General features: G+C 42.5%; 1 protein-coding gene across 1 annotated transcript in view; it reads left to right on the top strand.

Moving 5' to 3' along the window:
- The first annotated feature begins 672 nt into the window (after positions 1 to 672).
- Positions 673 to 25,167, top strand: part of DPT (dermatopontin) — a 31,482-nt gene continuing 6,987 nt past the window's right edge. Inside the window, exons 1-3 of the mRNA XM_051609817.1 lie at positions 673 to 988; positions 11,387 to 11,512; positions 24,743 to 24,850. Coding sequence (XP_051465777.1) covers positions 690 to 988; positions 11,387 to 11,512; positions 24,743 to 24,850 — 533 coding nt within the window. The 5' untranslated portion in view covers positions 673 to 689. The remainder of the gene's footprint in view (positions 989 to 11,386; positions 11,513 to 24,742; positions 24,851 to 25,167) is intronic.

Genomic DNA, 25,167 nt, shown 5'->3' with positions numbered 1-25,167 from the left:
GTTACAGTATTTACACACAATTGTGGCAAAATCAGTTCTGAATGGAAGAAGCCAAAGCCCACCTTCTCAGAGTGGGCTGTTTCCATGCCAAACTGGAGTCACAGTCATTTGGGCTCCACCTCCCTTCCAACCAAATCAGCCCAAAATATCTAAAGGATTTTTCACAACAGGAGCAGTGAATTCCCCCACCTTGCCCAGTTCCTCTCTTTCTAGGGAATGGCACAATCATGTCACACATATTAGGGGAAAAAAGGCTGGGGACACACACACATTTGCATTTTGTTGCATGTTACTAATGATGGAAAACGGCAACTTCAAATAAAGCTTTAATTTCAAATAAAGTAGTTTTCAAACTTAGCTGCTGTCTCGGGGTTAAAAGTGGGTTGTCTGTGACAGTTGTACTACACAATGTGTATCTTGCTCTAAACAGTAGCTCTGCAGCAAGGGATCACAGATGGTTGATGGGGGTGGGAAGACCCTGCCATTCAGGCCTGCAGACTTACTGTACTTGCAGAATTCCACCTTAAAAACAATTGGACGTGTCTGCAACACAGAGAAGGTTTGCTAAGCAATGACACACTGCACTTGGATCTGGAAGCATAACATCTGGAAGCCAAATGTTAGAGGCAATATAAAAGGGCCAGCCCAACAAACCAGTGGGGCATTTCTAAGCCAAGAACATCCCCGGGATGGACCTCATCCTTCTCTGTGTGTTCCTGCCTCTGGTGACCATGGCATGGGGCCAGTATGGTGACTATTACTACGGCCCCTATAACTATGGAGATAATGATGAATGGGTCAACGTGTACCGCCAGGGTTTCAACTTCCAGTGCCCACATGGGCAGGTGATTGTGGCCATCAGGAGTGTTTTCAGCAAGAAGGAAGGCTCTGACAGACTGTGGAACTATGCCTGCATGCCAGCATCCCAGAGCCTCGGTGAGCCGACAGAGTGCTGGTGGGAAGAGATCAACAGGGCAGGAACGGAATGGTAGGATACCCCAAACCATCCCTGGAGGGCACAGCCCTGATACCCCCTGTGGAGTGTGGGTACTAATAGTGTGGTCAGAGAAAGGCAAACGTGTATTAATGCTATCATAACCAGTGGCTTCACTGCCCTGAATGACTGCCTGAGACTCATTGATCACTATTCATGCATGTGAGGAGATTAGCATCACATTTGTCTTCTCTAGAGCTGTTTCTTGCTGGAGAGTCTCAGTGTGCTTTAGAAATGCTGTGTGGTTTGGTCACTCACAATCCCAGCTGCAAAGTAGTTTGGTTTTGTTATTTTGTTCCACAGATGAGGAAAATGAGGCATGAACTGTCAGTGAGGAGAGGATAAAATCCCTGCTGAAAGGCCACACACTGAATCAGTGACTAAAGAGGGGAACAAATTTCAAAACTTCTCACTGTGACCTCCTGCTCTTATCACCAGAAAAAAAAAATACTCTATGTATTGCACTGGCTTTTCGTGTTTTTGTTGCTAAGCTTTTTGGCTCAGGCCCAGTCAAAGGCTGTTTTCTAGTCATGCTGGCATTACAGGAGCCAAAAATCCACATTAACGAGTGATGATATATATATGATAGATATATATATGATATATATATGCAGGATAATGATAACAGAATATCATGTTAGTTCCCTAATATAGTCAGTTTAGGTTAACTGTTACACTTTTCATGAACCTGAGAGGCAAAGGTGATGACATTTTATGGCCACCAATAATTTCTGAAAATATGTATGGTGTTTCTTGTTTAGGTAGCACAAAGAAAGTATTTCATTACCTTCCGAATTTTTCATGAAACCCTGTTTTGGAAAACTGAGTTTGAAATATTCTCTGGGTAGAATGAAATTAGTGCAAGGCTATTTTCAAATACTTGAAATGGTTTTGTTCCAGAAAGTGAAATGTGATTTTTGTAGATTTCACATTATATATGGGAACAGGTTAGCAAAGAAATGAGAAGCTTCTGCTTTTTAAATGATTCAAATTTTTGCCCTGAATTATTCATACTCTTTCATTCACCATGTGATACATTCTTATGGCTGATGCAATTGCTAAGATTTACTCTGTATTTAATTTTTTAATAAGTGCTGAAAAGAAAGAGGAAGGGCTGCAAAACAGACAGAAAGACAACACTGCTGAGAATGCCGGATGACTTCCTCATTTTTCATATATAGATGTAATTTCTATTTCTTGCACAATTATTTTGAATCAGACCTTTCTATTGTTCAAAATACAATTACTATTGTCTTTCTAAAAATCCCTGGCAGCAATTGCTCAAGTTCCCTTCTAAAAACAGGGCACTGTGTAAGTTTACACAGAACATTTCTTCTGCTATCAAACCATGGGGCCACAATTATGACCATGTTCTGTATGCTTAGCATGACTACACCCACAGAGACTCTCATTTCCTTCACCTATTAAAAAAATCTTTCCACTTTGTTCTCTTGCCTCCATCTTTTCCCATTACCAACTCCCTCTTTCCTCCAAGTCCTTTTTTCTTTTCCAGACCCTGTTATATGTTTTTGACTCTGGTTCACTCTCTTTCCTAGTTTTTGAAGTTATTTTAGTTATTTCTTCCCTAGCTCACCTTTCCAATCCAACATCTTTACCTCTATCTGCCTTCTCTGCATAGACCTCTTTTTTCTTCTATGTATTTTTGGGGAGCATACACCAAAGTGATTAGACATCACATAACCCTTTGCAAAGGTGAGCTTGTGCTCTTAATTACTTGTGCTGTTTCCATAGCTAGCTGTACCTGGCTATATCCTGTAGTTTTCTGCACCCAGGGCTGAGCTGGTTGCATCTACAATGCTTCATGGAGACAGGCCTGCTGTAAGTCAGCACATCCTTCTCTGTGCTGAGATGCTGCTGCCCAAGAACCCAGCAGGCTTACCTCAGACTGGAGTGAAAGGGTGGGCCAGCAGGCAGACAGCCTGGAGTGTCTGACTGCAACCACAAACCTCAAATTAATGTGATGGTACAGATGTAGCCTGTGGGGCCTTTGACAATCCTAAATCATCCTGTCTCTTGGCAGCCTTACTTCTCATAGCTGTCTCTTTTTTCTCTCTCTCTTCCATGCCTAGCTCAGTTCTATTTGAAGCCATCCTCAGTTTTAAAAAGATTTACTCAGTAATCAAGTGGGACCACAAATATGATTCACAATCTGTACCAGTAGCTCCTGTTTAGCCACCTCTGTTTCCCTGCTGATCTCCTGATGAACCAGTCTGCTGGTGAGCAATACAGCATCCTTGATTCAGCTAACACAGCACTCTGCTGGACTCACTAGTCCATTCCCCATCCTGGTAGGATGGACTGTAATATTACTTATTTGGCTCTGCCTCACAGGGTATTTTGTCTCACTTTGCACACCATGTCCAGGGAGATTCAATGGCTTATACCACCAATAACTATAAAACTGCTAAGCTGTTCCTAAAATTTAAGCTACATTTCCTCTGCTGTAACTGAGGCCTTTTATTCCTTGCTCCACCTTCACTGAATAATGAGAACAACCCCACTGCATTCTTTGTTCAGTCTCTTTACCAGGTAGCAGTTATGCCCTTCCCTCAGCCATGCACCTTCACCCATGATTTTTCTTTTAGGCTGAACACATCTCTGTTCTTCTAGTTGTCCTTTGGAGGTTTTGTATTCCAACACCCCTAACCAAGTGTTGATCGTGTGTCCAGCTCTCCTCTGAATTCCCTTCAGCTTCTCAGCCATGTCCCAGAAACACTAGTCTGGCTAAAACTCAAAAAAAATTACCCTGACAAGTTAAGTCTCTGACATTTCACAAATCACCGTTCGTGTTGTGCAGCTGCACAACAGAGGCAAACACAAGAGAAGTTTCTTTAGAAAAGACAACAAACCAAGAAAAGCTTTGGAGAGAAAATGAAGTGGGAATACAAAGCAGACAGAAGAAAGAATATCCAACTTATTTTCTTTGGCCATTAGGGCCACTGGGGTGGGGAAATGGCAGGAATGGATGTGGGGAGTACAGGGATTGGAGAGTTGTGGGAACAGGAGGGCAGTAGAGAACCGGTGGCAGAGCTGGTTTAGGTAAGTTTGCTCCCTACACAAGCATTAGGTACCACATGGACTTCTAGGACTAAATCCATAAGAATTTGCATCTTACCTTTGCATCTGGATATAAAACAATTATTGAACAGAAAGAGGGCAATGACACAGATCCACAGTAGGCATGTAATCACGATGCCTAATTTATGGCCTCTGCCTCCTGCTAGTATCAATGGATACTCTAAAAACACTCTGGAGGCACCCCATCACTCTTCAGAAACAGACTCATGGAGGCCAACCATCTCTGACAGTTGTCTGGAATTACCTACTGGTATTTCAGAATCACAGAATCCATCTAACTATAAGTGCTTTGCTTAATACACTCATCCCTGAAATTAGGCGTATGTATACATGCACTTCTGAAGAGAGCATGTTCTTTTATGTTCTGTTGAACAGATATGAGTCACCTGCAAACATGTTATAAGATTCTTAGAGAAAATTTTGGCAGGAGATTGGATGAGATGATCAGTGATGCCTTACCAGTTTCATTAACCTGTGTATATATTTAAAGTTATGAACATGTAAAAGGCTTTGTTGATCTTCCCCAATACCTTACTCCTGGCCTCCTATTGCCTCTGCAAAGGCTATCTGCTAACCAAGATGCTATTCAATATTGGGAGCAGAACTTGTTCCTGGATGAGTTAGAAATACTCATGTCTAGAGCAGGGATAAGTCTTCAGAACATCCCCTGATTCTACACACTCCTTCTAAATATTTATATACTGTGACATTTCAGACATGTGCCTTTTCAGACAGAATAAAGCTTATGCTTTTAGCTCCATTTGTATTGAAGGAAATATAACCTTTGGTAAATATTTTACCACCTAAGAAAGTGCTTGACTGACTGCAGGTGAGGCTGTTCTTCATGTCTTCACTGAATACTACAGTTGTCTCTACAGACCAGCCTTTGAATAGGGTACTTAAGAAAAACTTTTTTTCTTGACTGAAAGTACCAAAGGACAGGGATCAAACAAATGAATAAACAAAAGCTTGTGAAAGACAAGCAACTCCTTCTTCCAGGAGAAAATGTTTGTTTAACACCACATGATACAAATGGAATCATGCCATGTCCCCAGTATAATCCCATAAGGCAAAAAGCAGAATTCTTTCCAGCCAAGTGGAATTTAATGCATGATTATTGCCTCTTTTTCTTGTTTAGACTTCTGAGAAAGTGCTTGGATGGGACTTACTAAAAACAGATATCTAGATTCTCCCTCCCTACTCCCATTTTCATTCTCCTTTGCCTTCTATTTAAGTGCACAAACACACACAGATCCTTCAAGTAGACACACAACCGTATTTCCCACAAATTGGGCACAAAGACAGACTCGAGAAAAGGAAGTGTCTGCAGGATCTTCTGTTTAGGGGCTGGCAGCTCACGCGTGTACATCTGCAAGGAACTGTTTTTGTTTGCAATCTCTGACCAATCCCAAATCTCAAAACTGAAGCTGTATCTCCATACCTGATAATCAAACTGCCCTTTCAAAATGTTCCAATTTGCACTATCTACACAAACAAGTTAATTTTCTTCAAAGCCCTGGGTTTATATCAAAGGGATAGTGCCACCAGCTGCAATGGACTGAGTCCAGCGGGGGCATCTGAGGAGAAGAGGGATGTTTCTATAGAGAGGGAGGCCTCATCAGTGTTTGTCAGGAAGAAATTAACAGGGTTATTAGGGCCTTGCCTTCCCTTTGGGCAGGGAGGAAAAATAAAGTTATCAGTGATCACCAAATGAAAAAAATACAGCTGAAGATGATAGTGAGGATGCCTTTGACATGTGGAAGTCACAACAACACTTCTCACCACCCCACAACAGATAGTGGAGACTCTTCGTAGAAGTGGCTATCGGAGACTGGCACAGCCTAATCAAACATGGAAAAGTCATTCCCTTCATCTGAGTGACAGTGTTTCAAGTGTCCTGAGCCTGCCCTCAGCCAGTTATTTCTCCCCACTCATCAGTAACAGACTGATCATTAAATTAGCTTGTATCACGCAACTAACCAAACTGCTTAGAGGAGGACACTCCACAAGAGCAACTCAGGAGAGCATGACAGGGAATCGCCTCCACAGCTGTACCAAAAGGAACTGAAGTTTTGGATAATGAAATTAACAGGTTTTGGTGAAACAGCACTCCAGGAAAACAATGTATCTAATGTCTCATGAAAAAATGCCTTCCACACTCCCACCATGGTCTTACCACCTGAGTGAGGTCAGGGCATGTCTCTTGCATGCACTACAGGAAGGTCTGCAGATGAAAGCGCACAGTGAGTTTGCCATGGATGACATATCTCCATAATATGTAGATCCATTCCACTGTGACAGGCTAGAGACAGGGAGCTTTAAAGTAATTAATGATGCAAAATTTACAGGAGCCATCTGCTCTACAGCAAACAGTAAGATTTTTTTGAAGTACATAGAATGACACTCTCAGGTTACCCTGTTATAAGGACAAAGTTGCCGCTAATGCAGCATGATCCAGTGACTATTGAGCTGTGTGTCAGGTCAGACTCCACATATTTCCAGGGAGATTCAGGGAGTGCTATCCAGTCAGTGTGGCAGAGGCTCGATGCAAGCTCTAACAGACAGCACCACTTACTGCACCTTGACTTGGGCTTCCCTGAGCAGATTTGTAGTGAATGGGTTGTCATCCTCAGGAAAACACGCTGCTCAGAGTAATTCCTGACATATGAGGGACAGAGAGCCTCAGAGATTGGTTTATAACACAGCACCAGCATTTGAGGTGAGGCCATACCTCATGTACTTTGTTCAGTTCTGGGCCCCTCACTATAAGAAGGACATTGAGGTGCTGGAGCATTTCCAGAAGAGAGATACCAAGCTGGTGAAGGGTCTAGAGAGCAAGGCATACGAGGAGCAGCTGAGGGAACTGGGGTTGTTTAGTTTGAAGAAGAGGAGGCTGAGGGGAAACCTCATTGCCCTCTACAACTACCTGAAAGGAGGTTGTAGGGAGGTGGGTGTTGGCCTCTTCTCCCAAGTAAATAACAATACGAACAGAGGAAATGGCCTGAAGTTACAGCAGGGGAGGCTTTGATTGGACATTAGGAAGAATTTATTTACTGAAAGAGTGGTCAGACACTGGAACTGCCTGCCCAGGGAGGTGTGAGAGTCACCATCCCTGGAGGTATTCAAGACACTTGTAGATGTGGCACTTCAGGGCAGGCTCTAGTGGCCGAGGTTGTGGAGTTTTTTGTGGGTGTTTTCTGGTAAAGCGTGTGTGCTTGTTTGTGTTTGTTGGGTTTTGGCTTTTTTGTGCTGATGGTTGGACTCTGTCATCTCAGAGGTCCTTTCTAACCATGACAATTCTGGGATTCTGTGATTGATGGGGCGCAACACTCTAGGGCTTTGTCTAGCAAAGAGCAAAAAAAGATCACAGAATCATTCTGGTTGGAAAATACCTTTAAGATTATTGAGTCCAACCATAACCTAACTCTGCCAACTATTAACCTAACTCTACCAAGTGCAAAAGCATCCTGCCGTAATTACGTAGGCATATTTATGCTGTGTCACCATAACTGGTGTCATTGCTCAAAACAGTGATACTGTTGCAAGCAATATTTGGCTTCAGTCTGGTAGGCAACTGTTGAGTCAGTGAGGTACACAGTTGGTCACTGAGGCTGTATCAGTGTCTGCAAGAATCTTTGGCTTAGGGTGAAACAGTTCATGCATGGACCCATAATCCACATAGGCAGTTTGAGTGGGTTTGTTTCAGAACAGCTCTAGTTTGGTATGTGTGCTCATTGGTGCACAAGGAAAGCAGTCCTGACCTGAACTAAACTGGTAACACGGATGCACACTTTGGCTGCTTGCCGTGACAGAACTCAGCTGTACAACACTCATCAATCAGATGAGAAGCAGCTTTGGCTAAGGAGAGCCTTTCCACAGCAACTGTGGCAGGATGTGGAAAGTCTCAGCTAGCATGTCTCCTACTACAAAAAACTCCACCCAAAATAAGGCTGGATAGTTTACTTACTGTCTATGAAACACTGCAGTCATTTCCAACAGATGTAAATGAGCGAAAGGAAAGGCAACTTCCCATTCAACAGCACCTGACCCTCACCAACACCAACCTTCCCACTCTTCCATCTACAAGCCAGCTCACCTCCTCTTCTCCCAGTACCAGATCCAAAAGGCAAATCTCCATACATTGCAACTTGAGCCAACTAGAAAAACAAAACAACCTATCCACTGCCAAGTTTAATCCCACACAGTCCAAGCTGGTTTCTTATGCTTTTCACCTAAGAGGCATCTTCCTCTTTTCTTAGCAATGTCAGGATTTCATGAGTGAGGAGCACCCAGTGACATTAATTCTGAATATTGAATTACCCTCAATAAAGAAAGTGCTATAGAGTGGGTCTTGTGAAAAAGGCTTTTTTTTTGTTTTTTTTACTTGGCCATAAATCAAAGTTTTTATTCACCATCCTGGTTTGCAGGATTTGCTGTAATAGGAGTAGTGAAGACAACAGAGAAGGAAGAAATCTTATATATTAATTGTTGTTTTCAGATCAGTATCAGTACCCAGAGCAGCTGACTAAAAAGGTGTGTGGGGAGGGGTCATTTGTTTCCCCTTGAAGAATTACTTTCTGCTTAAAGGAAAGAGGTCAGCTGGGAAAAGGAAAGAGAAGAAACTACTTTTTTATGTGTTCACAAATAAGCCCTCTGATTTCTGAGAGCATCTCTTCATTTTTTGGAGGAATATGTGGATTTTACTTGAAAATTAGAAAGATTAAGGAAAAATATCTTGTGCAATCTCAAAGCTAAAGAAAAGTATTAACGTCACTGTTATCTTTCTTTTGCTGAACCCAATATCTGTTAAATAATAGATTGCAAGACTTTGTGTGTATGAGACAACTAGAGAGAGGGAGAAGTGAACATGAACTTAAAAGTACATTTCAAATTTTAATCTGAATGTTCTTAAAATAAAATGGCAATTTAATTGTAAGACATGACATGCCCAGTTACACTGTCCATCTAAGAAGTTTTTAAGGCAACTCCAAATATTTATATTTTTTTCAAACAAATTTTCATGAGATGATAAAATCAGAATCAAAAATAACCAAACCTTGCTAAAGTTTGGTGCCTAAATATGTATGAATGTAAACACTACAGTACTTTGTTAGCTAGATTTTTTTCAATAAAGAGAAGGCTTCACCAGTGACATCTCTCTCAAAATGAATCTTTCGATCTGAACTGGAGTGGATTAGTAGAAGTATCAAGAAAATAAAAACTGCTGTAGGGAAAGAGAGCAAGACAGTGGGCAGGACTTCACAGACTGAATGTGAGGAGGCAAGGAGAGAAAAAGGAGAAGGAAGAACCTCTCACAAAGACAAGTATGGGCAGGAAAATCAGATGCTGATCAGTGGAGATGGGAAATTGTAGGGAAATGCTGAGCCTCTGAGAGGAAGTGCAAAGGAAAAGGAGGAAATAAATGCTCCCATTACTGCATCTGTGCAAAAGATCTAGAAAACCTCCCAGGTTTTCTGGGAAAACTTGAGCAGTGGAAATGCATGTCACTGGGAAGGGGAAGAAGCAGAAGAGACACAGGTTTGTTTCTCCTTTACACAATCTAATGCAGAAAAGTTCTCACGTTGCAACAGGTACAACCATTCCCTATATTTCTGTGGTACCACCCTTTCTCCCATCAGGATAACACCAATCAGCTGCAGCTACCCAATATGTTTACACAGAGTCTCAGCCATATGTTCCCATGGCCTATGTGCCAAAAAACAGAGCAACTTCCTATCAAAGTCCTGCTGAAATCCTCTGAGTGTGAGCCAAACTGCCTTACTTGGTGTGATACCATAGCAACTCCAAGTCCTCATCACTGCCTAACTCTGAAGGTCCTTGTAAGATTCTCACAGAGCACATCAAGTACGTGTGGCCCCAGCAATGTGGGAGATGCAGGGACACAAACAAATGTAAATAATGTTGCCTGAACAACAGAATGAAACAGAAGGGACATATGGAAGAGACCCCTGCTTCAAAGGAAGAAACTGGAAGTTAGGCAGAGGAATTAATCCCTGCACTGGTCAGTTTTTCAGCTTTGCATACACACTTGAGCTGCACACTTTTGTGAGCACCAACACCTGTACACACAAGTGAATGACTTTCTAAACACCAGACTGCCAGACGATGTGTTTTCCTTTCTGGGAACTCCAGGCATATTAAAATAAACTATGAGGTAACTGAAGGAAACTAGAGGAAAAAATGATATTTGCTTACAATAAAGTTACTTCTGAAAGTGTATTTTGGCTTTCATATTATGGTATGGCAAGGAAGGTTTGCTACAGCTCTAGGCTGCCAGTTTTCCTTAATGAAGGAAAAAGAAAAGGAAATGGGAGAAACTTAATTCCTATAATTTTCTCTAATAGGGAAACAATGAGGCTAGGAGGGTGTTTGAGAGAATGAGAACTCAACAGCTGAGCTAATGAGCTGTCTGTTTTCGCACTCTCCTTGTCTTTAGTCTTCAAGATTCAAACTATTAAAACTGATTATCCCTTGAATTACTTGGGGTATCAGTGTCCAGATGCTTGTAGGGTGTGAAAAAGAAAGCATGTATCTGCATGCTTAGAGACCAGACCTATTGTACTTGAAGGCAGTGATTTTTGTGGATGACAGAATTCCCAAGTACACAGAAAGCATGAAGGCAGAAGATTTCCTTTTGAAAATCCAGTCATAAAATGTATGCAAGTCTTTTAATTTAACAACATCTGAGTCTCAGGTTTTTCTCATGGAATTGTTATCAAATCATGCTTTCAGCACCAAGCCTTCAATGTTTTTAATTAAGAGTGCCTTCTCCTGGAGACAGGTAGTTCAGAAAGAAATAATAGAAATTGCTGAACTTCTCTTAAAGGAGAGCTTCTAAGGCTTATTTTTTTTGTAGAGAAGAAGTGGAAAAAATTACCTCAGTGAAGACCAAATGCTCAAGCACCAACAGTAAAAGGTAAAATAGAAAACCATTAGTGGAGTATTTTAAAGTCAGTCTCACGATTTGAAAATGATTGACCAGACAACAATCTTCTTGCCTGGTTAGCATAGTAGAATGATTAAATACTTTCAAATAGGTTAAATAGTTTTAAGTGCAACAGAAATATTAAGACATTATTAGTGAACTACTGCTGCTTTCTTACACAAAAAGGTTACTCAATACATAGCAAGCACATAGAGTGCTTCTCAATACAAAGCCAAACCCTTAGCTTCCACCTTGAATCAAAACTTTTAATGCTGTTTTCAGAAGTGCTTGAAACTATGAGGGAATCTAATATGCTTTCCTTGTGTGCTCTCTTCTTTCTCTCTTAGGTATCAAACCTGCTCAAACAATGGGCTGGTGGCTGGTTTCCAGAGTCAGTATTTTCCATCTGTGCTTGACCGTGAATGGCAATTCTACTGCTGCCGCTTTAGCCGGAGATGCTCGTATTCTTGCTGGTGAGTTCAAGCAGAAACCAAACCTGCTAGCCTCCTTTCCCCAGCAGTCCCTAGAAATGTTTTTGGCTGCTTGGCCCATCAAAAAATCTTGTCTGAGAAAACGTCAACTATGTTTTATGGGGCTAAGCAAGTTATTTCCAGTCTGGTAGTAGGATTTTTGAGAATCCATGGCTAAGGGAAGAGAATGAGGGCACAAGGTACACTGAACAGTGCAACGCAGCAGCCAGCCCTAAATGAACAGGTCTGGGCACCAGCAGCATCTGAGCTATGCTGGAAACCATGATAGAAGTCTCCAAAGTGGAATGACATTTCAAACGTGGTGGTATAGCTCCCACTATAATCCCAGCAGATTTACAGGAGTAAGCTTATCTCTGAGTTACACAATTGTGCCACAATGACCGACAGGAATGAACTTACTGCCAGTTACCTCAAAAAAAATATCCTCTGGCTGACCATTTGGGATTTTTGTATTTATAGAGCATCCAACTTTCTCCCTCTATCAAGGTTATTTGAAGACCAAAGTCAAAGTAAGCTACTAATCATAGTCCAACCCTAAAAAGAAAAATGGCCTCAGCTCAACACAGTATCACAACTGGTGCTGGCAACCTCACAGAGACTTCAGAAAAATTAACCACACATCCTCAGCTTCCCTGCATCCCCCTGTGTGGTCTCTCTAACTTGAGATGGAAGCAGAAAGTTCACATTGCTCCTGTCCATTCTGTGTAACAGAATTCATGATTTTACGATTCAGGGCTATTAATCTGGGTGTTCTCACCAATACAAAGAATAAGTTGCTTGCATTAAAAAAATATATTAAAAAAAGGGTGGGGGGGAAATATCTGTATCAGAATCTTTGTTTCCAGAACTCAGCTTTGACATAAACTTCCCCCTGAGATGCATACAAACTGTCTACATGCCTGTTGGTCTTGCTTGTCTGGTTGGCTACCAGCCAAACACAACAAACACAGCAATGCCTTGCTTTGCACCCTTCAGTCTCCTTGTAGTCAGAAGGAAAAGAAATGGGGGGGTGTGTTATTTTTATTTTTAAATGTTTTAAATGACAGGAACTCTGAAACAAAGTCTTTGAACATTCTTCTGCCCCCTTTCCAGCCTACGGATGTTCTCTGCCTGCAGGATTTATCTACTTACCTGCCAGACCTCTTCCTGCTGAGGGGAATTCCCTCTAACTTTTAAGCAGTTCTTCCAGTCTCTCTTGTCTAATATTGCATGACTTTTCAGCGACAAAAGAAATCTTCTTTGACCTCTTTTGTTGTTGACAGTTCTGCTTCCTTCAGATGTCATCTTGACAACTGGGAACAGCTTTGTCTTTGCCTTGCAAATTGGAATTCAGAGTCATGCAAATCCTACTGTAAATGTTTTGGGTTACTGATATCTTGCATTTCCACCCCAGCTGCACAGGACTCCTAATACTGCCCTATTTCTAACAGCAACAACACTATTTTTAATGCTTGGAAAATAGTGCCTTATGCAGTTCAGATACTACTGTCTTTCCCTGCTTTCCTGCTGGAAAGCAGTTCTGAGGAGAAGGATCTGGGAATCCTGGTAGATAGTAAATTATCAATGAGTTAGCAATGTGCCCCTGCTGCCAAGAAAGTCAAGAGAATCCTGGGGTGCATAAGGAAGAGTGTCGCCAGCAGGTTGAGAGAGGTCATCCTGACCCTCTACCCTGCCCTAATGAGGCCACATCTGGAATACTGTGTCCAGCTCTGGGATCCCAAGTTCAAAAGAGACAGGGAACTACTAGAGAGTCCAGAGAGGGCAAAGATGATGGGGGGATTGGAGCATCTCCCTTATGAGGAAAGGCTGAGAGAGCTGGGACTCAGCCTGGAGAAGAAAAGGCTGATGGGAGACCTTACTAATGCCTGTAAGTATCTAAAGGGTGGGTACAAGGAGGATGGAGCCAGATTCTTTTCAGTAGTTGCCAGTGACAGGAGGGAGGGCAATAGGCACAAGCTGGAACATAGGAAGTTCCATTTAAATATGAGGAAAAAGTTCTTTACAGTGAGAGTGACAAAGCCCTGGAACAGGCTGACCAGCGAAGTTATGGAGTTTCCTTCTCTGGAGATACTCAAGACCTGCCTGGATGCAGTCCTGAGTAATGTGCTCTACGGGATGCTGCTTTAGCAGGGGTGTTGGACTAGATGATCTCTAAAGGTCCCTTCCAACTCTGACAATTCTGTGGAGGGGCACAGTCACTTCACCTGGAGCCCACTTTGTCCTGTTCAAGCTACTGGCCTATCCTGACACTTCCATATCCGCTCTCACCCTGGACAGTCTCTCATAGTTTCTTCTACTTGAGAGTCTTGGTGGACCTTACTCTTTGAAGTGTTTCCTTACAATATTTTTCTTCTAATTTCTTTCAACGTGTCATTCTGCCTTTGGGGTTAGCAAGGCAAACACAAGCTCTTTCTACATACAGGTATCTGAATTACAATGTTATGGTCTGGATGGACAGACTAGATGGATAAAAAACTGGTTGTGTAACAGGCTCAGAGGGTTGTGGTTAAAGGGTGATACTCTGCTCAGATGCCCATTACAAACAGAGCACTGTAATTAACAGTCTACCCTGGGACCCATCCTGCTTAACATCTTTTTCAATGAATTCAAGGATGCAACAAAGCACATTCTCACCAGTTTGCATATGACACCAAACTGGGGGGAACAGCTGATACACTTGAGCACAGGACTGCTGTTGAGAGGGTTATAAAGAAAACCTTTTCTGCTGCAAGGACAGTGAGGCAGTAGAGCAGGTTGCCTGGAGAGGCTGTACAGGCTCCATATTTGGAGGTTTTGAAGACTTAGCTGAGTAAAGCCCTGCCGTCATGGCTGACCTTGCTTTGATCAGGAGGCTGTACCAGAGACCTCTTGAAGGTCCTGTTCCATCAGAGTGAGCCAAGGATCCTAAATAGAGGACTCCTCTGCTGCAGGGCCCATATCATGCACCTAAACTCTCTCTCCTCTCCAAAACAGTGGTGACCTACCTATTGGCTGCTGGGAATGCCTTCTTTTCTGTTTTATTCCCTTCACCCTGGCCTATACAGTGTCTGGGAGAGGGCTAGTTGTTATGCTAAGATATAAACAACATGAACTGCAATGTGGTAGCGTGAACCCCCCTGCCTTGGACCTACTTTCAGTACTACAGATGTGTCTTGTCTGAGTTGTTAAACTTCAGTGTACAGCCAGTAAAATTCCCATTCCCTAAGCCCAGGAGATCTCACTCACAACTTTACTTCCATCAGCATTTCCAAGTTATTGTCACAAAACCTTGTTCACACATCACACTTCTGGTCTGTTTCTGCACTCTGTTTAAATGCATTTGACAGAGAGACTCTGTGTCTTCCAAACAATCTGCAAGCAGTTCTGGGCTACCAAGGGTAAGACCTTAACATGTATATGCATATAAGACACAATAAAAATGTGTGTGCATTACAGTATTGTTAAGCTTTTTTCAGTGATGACCAGTGATAGGACAAGGAGTGATGGATACAAACCGGAGCATAGAAGGTTTAAGGTGAATATCAGAAAATTTTTTTTTACTGTGAGAGTGACAGAGCACTGGAACAGGCTGCCCAGAGAGGTTGTGGAGTCTCCTTCTCTGGAGACATTCAAAACCCGCCTGGGCGCCTTCCTGTGTGATGTGCTCTAGGTGACCCTGCTCTGGCGGGGGGGGTTGGACTAGATGATCTTTCGAGGTCCCTTCCAACCCCTATGATTCTATGATTCTATGATTCTATGATTTGCCATTTCTGCCCCAACCCTTAACAATATATATTCTGTTGCAGAAACTAGCTGTCAATAAACTGTGTGTGGAGAAATGGCTATTAACATGTTGCTGACTCCTGTTTCTTGGTAGAAGCAGCTTAATTTTGTGCAAAGGCATCTATTAGTATGTGACTATGTGGAAAAGTAATACCAGGAAAATATGTAATGACTGTGGTGCCTCATGGATCACACATGACATACAGGGAAACCCGTATTCCAAGACAATCCACATTGCAGAATTTCTCAGAAGCCTTGAATTTTAATTTGTAATGAACCCTTCATTATGACACCAAATATGGGCAGAAAGGCATTTTTAAGAAAATTGACAATACTGAGGTGTAACAACACTCTTTGTTTTAAATTAGCTCTCACCTTGCGTACTTCATCCCTTCCTCTTCCAGTTGTTTTTCTACAAGGCTCTCTGGGAAACATAAAGGCAGTAAGACAACTGATCCTTACACATGGTTTCTCTTGGCTCTTCTTCTTCAGTACTACATTCCTCCTGAAGTCAGCTGGTCTTCTCTACAATGAATAAAGACAGTTTTCCCCCTGTATACGAGCCATGCAAATGGTTTGTTGGAATTTGCCATATTTTTTAAAGCTGGAACATTCTTATGTTTTTGAGTCCTGTTAATACTTATTAGAATATTAATTTGTGATACCATCATGTTGACTGATACACTTTAACTTAAGAACATGGTTGACACCAAATACATGCTTAAGGATTTTGCTTGGTAGCATTTATATCCTTTCTCTTAGAGCCCAGTGTTTCTGTTTCACAGCTCATCTTCCCACCATTAATTCCCAGTGTACCTATACAGTAAGTCCATACTGCAAATAAATATACTAATCTTTTCCAGTTTTTCAGTTTTGCACTTGCTATTTATTTTTTTTTTCAAGTACTTTTTTTCTTTCCTTTCCTTCCCATGCCAAGTCTTGTCATGGATTCTGCACATTTTTACCATACTGAAAATAATTAACATTCCTCACAGGAGACAAAGCTCCCATAATTTTACCTAGCTCAGGAATGCCAACACAGTAAAATAAACTGTGTGCCAATTTGAACCATAAAGGAAGCAAATCCATCACAGATACAGATACAGTGTTATCAAGCCATCCCATTAGAGCTCAGATTTTTCTCTTTGCCAGGAAATTGAAACCTTTATTCCACACTCTCAAAATCAAACACGTCACAGAGCAGCCCCAAGTTTGCACAGACTGTTTATGACTGTTCTCCTCTCCAAACAACCAGCAGTCCAAGTGTCAGAAGGTCTGTCTGGAGCTGTGGCTGCTCTCTGTCATGGTGACACTGTCCAGGCAACCATTACATATTCCATGAGCTATGGGGATTAAAGAACTTATTTATTTTCTTGACTCAACCTGCCACCAAAGCAATATTGAAACTGATGAGATTTTACGCAGGTTTCTCAGAGATTATCAACAAAAGAGATACAAATCCAGGAGGTGAACTCAGAACAGATGTGGTGAAAACATGCAATTCTGGGCAACCCAATTCCCCTCCCACTCCCTCTTTTTTATTTTTTAATTTTAAAGAAAAAAAAAAAATAGGGGAGGGGGCTTAATTCATGTACATCTCTCACCAAACACAGTTCGATCTCCAGGACCAGCTTCCAGAGGCTTCTTAGGAGAAGCACATTTGCCTAATATTGGAAAGCTGGCTAATGTTATTTCAGATATGTCTTTCTTAAGGAAAAGGCATGAAGTGCCCTGAGCTCTCTGCTGCTGCTTTTATTTGTATGGTACCAGCTCGTGCAGGCCTTCAAGAAGAAGCGTGGCCTCATGGCTCCTCAGCCCTGTGAGAGTTTGTGGTTTTTGTAATAGAAGGAAACAGAAGGGCAGTGATGTGTCTAGGAGAATCCATGATCTCAGTTTGGAGGCTGAACTCTATCCCAAAATGCACATGATACGGCCACGAGAGAACTGCTCATCTCTAGAGCAGCTCAGGTCACCTCTAGTTCCCTAGCAGCCCAGCAACATGGGATCTAAACTGGGAGCATTGGCAGAAATTTCTGCAGGCAGTTTACTAAGACCTTTGGCTTTTCAGCATAGTATGCTTTTCAGAAGGGAATGCCTGCTGCCTTCCAGGTGGAGAAAAATTTGAAATTTATTAAAGAGCATATAATTCCAATGTCCACCAAATGAAACATGCAGGCTCAAGGCTCCTGAAGCCAAATCTCCTTTAGGAGAGCCATAGCCTTGAAGCACTTGTAAATAATCTATGAAACAGTAAAACCATTCAGGGGACACTTCTTGTCCTCAAAGGTCAGAAAGTTAATGTCAAAGCTTATGTTTCCTCTTGAAATTGAACAGCTCCTTCTTTAGGCTGTGGTATTGTTAAAGTAAGGATTCAGTGGCAAAAAGGAAAATTAAGGTTAAAGGGAAGCCTTTTGTCTTGTTAGCATCATAGCTGCACAAGAAGTAAAAGAATTAAGGCACTATGAAACAACATACATACTAGCAGGGAATAAGTATATTCAACACCTGGAGCAGGAAACCATGAGCTCTACCACTGACTGACGTTTTAAAAGACTCATTTATTTTGTCAGCCCGATATCTGAAGGAAAGGCACACCCACAGTTCCAATTTACATTTTTAAGGGGCAAGCTGTACAACAGTAAGGTGGCCATTGGTGTGACTTGATCTTATTGGGAAAAAAAAAAAGACTTATTGTAACTATTCCTGAAGTTAAATGTTAAAAAAAGTGCTAGGGATCCCCGTAGATTTGTACAAAACATTCTTCTCCATGTTAAGTGAGTAACTCTGTGTTTTCTCTTAATCTCTAAGGTAGTGATTCTTCACCACGGAAAATAAACATTACTACTTTCAGACTAAAATAATAACAACCGTAATCATGTTAAAGATGTAAAGCCTTTTTCCAACATATTTCCTGCCCCAAGCAAGATTTATAGGATTATGGTAAAGAACAATAGAAAAAGGTGGGGACAGGTGTGTGTCAGAAGACAAACTATCCCATACCAACTCTAAACCAGCTAGAAAGCCCATTATAAAAACACCTTTTTTCTGACAGGTTTTCCTGTTCTTCCCACACATGCCAAACCACTTACGTCCCTTCTCACAAGTTTTTATTTCCTAGTCTTTAACAAAGAATTATCTGGTTTCTTCTCCTCTCTTGACAATGCCACTAGTGCTCCAAGTCTCTTGCGTCCATATACCATACAGCTGATGCTAACCTGAAGTGGATTTGCAAACCTGAAGCGTAATTCTGTTTTCTGATCTAATTTTTGTAAATCAATCATACAGATGGAAAAGACTACCACTTGCTAAAGGTCTCACATTACTATTTTCTCCTCTGACTCCCTCCCCAAGCTTAACACCTGAGTATCTGGGTTTAGTACACAACCCCGCTAAATGCACCCTTCTAGCCCCTACACAGAACCTCTGCCTCCACAGGGTTCACTCAGCAGCCAATTTACTCAGTGCCTAGGTCACACAGCCCTCACAGCTGCTTTGCAAGCATCTCTTTTAGGGCTTCATGAACCCTCTTACTTACCACAAACATCACAGCTTAGTCCTAAAGGCCCTAGATCACCCCAAACAGCCACAGCAACTTGGTCTCAGCACTTGACAGATCCCAAGCTCACATGCACTGCTCCCCTAGCCTAGTTTCTTTGTTAAAAGGTAAATGCTAGAAGTGCTTACAGGGCCTCATGTAGGTTACTATGGATGGTTCTTCCCAAATGGGATTTGGTCTTTGGCTTTGACTCTCTGAGAGGGTCCCATGGGCAGGCAAACCCCCACCACTAAAGCAAAAATTGTGTCTCACTTGTTTCACAGCATGGCTCAAAAATGCTACCATGTTTGTAAATAAATTACCTGTCTATAGTCAGTTCACAGTTGAAACGCAGTTGATAAGCAGTACAGAGTAAAACACTTAACATTTTCAGTTAAGTACATGATAATAAGGTTATACATCAACCTACAAAAAATGCTGAGGGAGTCACTTTGAGAAGAGCCTCAATGGCCGAGTGTCGTGGTTCCTTGTCTCTCTCCTGCCTGGCTCGACATAATGTTGTGGTTTGGGCCCAACATGACAACAAAGGAACAGCCCCATGGCCGCTCACTCAGCTCCCTCACACACACACACTCTGAGATGAGGAGGACAAAGCTCCTGGGACAAGACAAAGGACAAGGAGGGTTCTTCACTGATCAAGGTCCCGGGCAAAACAGACTCAACTTGGGGAAAAAAATAATAATTTAATTTCACACTAATCAAACACACACAGGACACAGACAACACACAGAGCAGGGCTTGCATATGTTACCCCACCCCTCCCTTCTTCCCGGGCCCAAATCCCTTTCATAGAATCATAGAATCCTAGGGGTTGGAAGGGACCTCGAAAGATCATCTAGTCCAACCCCCCTGCCAGAGCAGGATCACCTAGAGCACATCACACAGGAACATGTCCAGGTAGGTTTTGAATGTCTCCAGTGAAGGAGACTCCACAACCTCTCTGGGCAGCCTGTCCCAGTGCTCTGTCACTCTCACAGTAAAAAAAAATTTTCTGATATTCACCTTAAACCTCCTATGCTCCAATTTGTATCCATTACTCCTTGTCCTATCACTGGTCATCACTGAAAAAAGCTTAACTCCATCTTCTTGACGCTCACCCTTTACGTATTTGTAAACATTGATGAGGTCGCCCCTCAGTCTCCTTTTTGCTAAGCTAAAGAGACCCAGCTCCCTCAGCTTTTCCTCATAAGGGAGATGTTCCACTCCCTTAATCACCTTTGTGGCTCTGCACTGGACTCTTTCCAGCAGTTCCCTGTCCTTCCTGAACTGAGGGGCCCAGAACTGGACACAATACTCCAGATGCGGCCTCACCAATGCAGAATAGAGGGGGAGGAGAACCTCTCTTGACCTACTAACCACACCCTTTCTAATACACCCCAGGATGCCATTGGCCTTCTTGGCCACAAGGGCACATTGCTGGTTCATGGTCATCCTCCTGTCCACCAGGACCCCCAGGTCCCTTTCTCCTACACTGCTCTCCAGCAGGTCAGCCCCCAACCTGTACTGGTACATGGCGTTTTTCTTCCCCAAATGCAAAACTCTACACTTGCCCTTGTTGAATTTCATCAGGTTTTTCCCCGCCCAAGTCTCCAGCCTGTCTAGGTCTCTCTGAATGGCAGCACAGCCTTCTGGTGTGTCAGCCACTCCTCCCAGCTTGGTGTCATCAGCAAACTTGCTGAGGGTACATTCTGTACCCTCATCCAGGTCGTTGATGAAGATGTTGAACAACACCGGTCCCAGTACCGACCCCTGAGGGACTCCACTAGTCACAGGCCTCCAACTAGATTCTGCCCCATTGACTACAACTCTCTGACTTCTTCCTTTCAACCAGTTCTTGATCCACCTCACTGCCTGATCATCAAACCCATACTTGATCAAGGATCATACTTCTACAAGGATGCTGTGGGAGACGGTGTCAAATGCTTTACTGAAATCAAGATAAACCACATCTACCACTCTACCATCATTTATCCACCTAGTAATTTCCTCATAGAAGGCTATGAGGTTAGTCAAACATGACTTACCCTTGGTAAAACCATGTTGACTGCTCTTGATGACCCCCATGTCCTTGATATGCCTAGAGATAGTGCCAAGGACAAGTTGTTCCATCACCTTTCCAGGGATGGAGGTGAGGCTGACCGGTCTATAGTTACCCGGGTCCTCCTTCTTGCCCTTCTTTGTTCCCTGTTTCTCTCCCTCCTTCCCCCAAGTGGCACAGGGGGACAGGGGATGGAGTTTAGAGTCAGTTCACAGGCTGGTGGTTCTTGCTGCTCCTTCCTCCTCAGGAAGAAGGATTCCTTACAGTCCTTCCCTGCTTCCCCATGGGGTCCCTCCCATGGGAGAGAGTCCTCCAGGAACCTCTCCTTCATGAGTCCTTCCCACAAGGTCCGGAGCTGCTCCAGCCTGGGCTTCCCACAGAGTCAGGGGCTGCTTCGGGAACAAACTCCCCCGGCTCCGGGGTCTTCCAAAGCTGCATAATCAAGAGTCCACAGGCATCAGATCCTCTGGCCACAAAATTCAAGTCCACTGGCCAAGTTCACCCCTCCTGGCACCTTCAGGGAATGTTCCACCACGCATCTCCATGAGTGCAGGGGACAGCTGCCATCTCGCCATGGGTTGCAAGGAAACTTCTGCTGGGGCACCTTCTTCCCCTTCCTCCTCACCAACCACCAGCGCAGCTCTTTTACCCCTTAAGTGCCTCTCTGCTCAGGTGTTATGTCAGTTCTTTCATATGTTAATCGCTGAGGTGCATCTATGGTCCCTGTCCCTCTAATGGCTCCTTGGCTGGTTTTGGAGCAGGGGGAGCTCCTCAGCTTTTTACCGGAGCCACCAAAAACCCACCAAACCAGAACACTAAGGTAAATGATCATTCTCCCCTCCATGAAAAGAAAAACAAGTACTGAATATCCCTAATGCATTAAACACTACAGCATGTCTCAGTGCAGATACATTTTGTGCAAGTTATTCCCAGGATTCTAACTATGGGGACAAGAGAGAAGGGCTGGGTAACACCACAGAGCCCTGCTATATGGACAGCCAATTGCACTTCCTTCTAAAGGATACAATGCAGTCCAGATGACCTTGAGATGCATGGGCTTAAGGGAACAGTTTCATAAATGAGTACAGCACACATCAAAGAGAACTGAATTAGACAGACCACACGGACTCAAGTGAACTCAAACATTGTTGTCATAGCACTATTTATAACTTTTCTCCCCAGAACAAAAGGAGTCAGTAGGCATCTGTCTATGTAACAAGACAAACTTCAGAGTGGCTCAAGCCCTCATATAATTAACGTTTGCTAATTGCATATACTTGCTTTTCAAACATTTCTTGGTGGACAAGCTTTTAGAGGCCGAAAGACAACAAGATGACTTTGTAGAGTGGTAGGGGGTGATGACAGTAGACAGAAAGAAAAGAGAGGGAAGCTAAATAAAGGCTGTCTACTGCATCCATTCACTTCAGAATAACACTGCCTGCTTCTGTAAAATGTTTGTGAGACCCTTCGCAGTAACTCAGGAGCTTGTAATCTGATTTACTTTCCAACTTAAAGGCTTATGAAACAAGTTCAAAGAACTGACTCCCAGCTCTGTCTCAGAGTAGAGCTGAAAGCAGCTTTTTAACCTTGTATTTTGCAGTTTTGTCTGCCCAGCACATACTGCTGGTCAAGATTACAGAACATTTTCCTTGCTGAATGCCAAACAGATGTTATGAAACATTTCGTGGAACATATATAAATACATGTCTTAGTGTTTTCTCATCATAGCAGCCCAAAAAATCCGTAAAACCTAGAGCTGATGGGAGAAGGCAAGAAGAAATACTGGTCTATAGGTGGTATTCATGCCAAGTGTTTTGAAAACCTGTTGTGGCTCAGGAATCTTTGAAAATGCTCTATCAGACATTCAGGATACAAATCAGTAAACTAAATATGAGGACTCGTCTAGAAGAGGAAGCAGCCACAATACTAATCTTCTTACACTCCAAAACAGGGTGTCTACATTCTGCCTATTAGGAGTGGTACTTACCATGGTGCTAACTCACAGACTGTCTCTGAGGTAACTAGTGAGACCATGCTAGTTGCTCTGGCTATGACTGTCCCAGGGATTGTTCTAATAATTCACACATCTAGGCAACTGAATTATAGTGCCCAGAAACATTCTCTGGTATTGATAATGTAACAGCAAAGGAGCAACCCCAGCTTCTCTTGGCCATTGGCTATGGATCCAGATCTCAAGCTCCCAGACTCAGATCCATAGCTTCACTGATGGGTGACTCAGACAAGCAAAAAAGTTCTCCTCAAGGCCTTAATTTCTTTTTAAAGAAAACTGATAAAATACAGACCAGGTAGCAGGGGTCAGGCCTTGTGACACATACTCTAGCTCCCATTACTGCTCTGGGCATAGAGTACAGGGCCCTGGAAGCATGTCTTTGCAAATGAAGGGCTCCCAGCAAGTTGACAGGACTGAAGAACTGCCTTATGTTCAGGTTAAGGTTCTGTCATGGGGCCATAAAGGTGTATTAGGGATTCAAGTAATAGATTGTCTAGGTAAAAAAAAGTATTCAAATCTGAGCTCTAAACTGTCTGACACTGACAAACAAATATATATTTGGGAGCACAAGGGGAAGTGTCCTGAAACAAAAACTATTACATCAGCCTTCAATTAAATAACAGATAAATTAGGTTTGTCATTGTTTGACAGAAACACATTCAGGTGATGATATTCAGTTTTCATGTAAATTTTCAGTTCCTGAGTATTCCAACAGTCATTGGTTTGGGTTTCAATGCCTTCAAAACATTTCATTTTATAAACTTGAAAACACCCCAATAATTATATTCCTAGTGAGTGAAATATTTAAGCTTGTGTTCAAACCCCACTGGTTTAACAAAAAGCAAACATGCACACAAGTGCTTGTCAGGGATGTGCTAGGATCACCTTCAAGCATCATTCAAATACTGCTGCTGGGTTGAATTAAGTCAGAAAACCAGCTGTCATCATTTCTGTAAAGGTATTCTAACTTTCTTAGTCTCAGTAGGAGTTGAGCTCTTCTGATCCATGGGAACAGCATCTCCCTTACAGGGAACCTCATTCTTCCCTGTGCTGCTTCAGACTGAAGCTGACACAACTCCACTAGCAACTCCCACCTAAAGTGGTGCAACACAGGGAAGGGCTGAGTGCCAGGTTTCCATTCCTGACCTCTAACATCATGTTGACATAAAGTGCTGGTCAAGGTCCCAGCCCCTTCCTGCATCTGTTCATTATTTGTAAAATGTCTGTAAAACCAAGGAAACTATTACTTGCCTATTTCCCAAAGAAGCAGTGACCACTATTTGACCAACAAATACAGAAGCACTTTGAGCTTCTTACATAAAATTCACTGCATAAGTATTGTCCAGGCCAATACTCCTACATTATAAACTAGTAGAAAGTAGAAAGGCCAAAGAGGAATGGGTTCATTGCTACATTAATATAATTCAGAAATGGATAAATGCTTGTAGCTATTTGACTTGGCAACATTTACAGAACTCTACAGTAGCAAGCCAAACATACTGACAAGAGGCCAAAGCAAATCCCTGCAAGACAGACATAAGTAGTAGACAAGCTTTACATGTTTGATCAGGCTGCTTTTATCCCAGAGCTCCAGATGTATACACATATAGTACTCCAACTCGCTCTCAACAGTTCTAAACTTACTGATATTTATTCAAATAGCTACATGAATTAGTTGCATAGAAGAGAAATGCAGTCTTACTGGTCAGACTGCATCTTGTGGTGCTACTAAAAAGCAAGAACTTTCAAAGAAACAGTAAACATCTACCATTTGAGTTGCATTTAGTCAGCTGGGACTGTTCTATAAGACGGTAAATTATTTTATCTTTTTTCCTTAACATAAAGGTTAACAACAGAATATCCTGGACACTATGGAGAAGATATGGACATGATGATGTACACTTACGACTACTACATCCGTGGGGCAACCACAACATTCTCTGCTGTGGACAGGTTTGCTTTTAATCTGCTTCACTAGAAATTAAAAAATAAAGTTTTCCTTTTCTATGTCTCCCAAACAGTGCATGGCTACACATCATCTGCTGTGATACTCAGCATCAGGCTAGTACCTCTGAGGACCAAAGTTCACTGTGCATGTGGTTAATTGTGCAGGGTGGTATATCAGGAAAAGGCATCTTCATACACAAAGGTATCATGTGTCAGGTCCACCTGAGTAGTGAAAAACATAGCAATGGTAGGCTTGGCTAAATCTGAACTCCACAAAACTTCAATATAATCAATATTGTTTCTCACCTACCTCTAGTCAGAGC

The sequence above is a fragment of the Apus apus genome, chromosome 1 (assembly GCF_020740795.1).
Source record: "Apus apus isolate bApuApu2 chromosome 1, bApuApu2.pri.cur, whole genome shotgun sequence".
Taxonomy (NCBI): domain Eukaryota; kingdom Metazoa; phylum Chordata; class Aves; order Apodiformes; family Apodidae; genus Apus; species Apus apus.
This window is presented reverse-complemented; position numbering and strand designations above follow the sequence as displayed.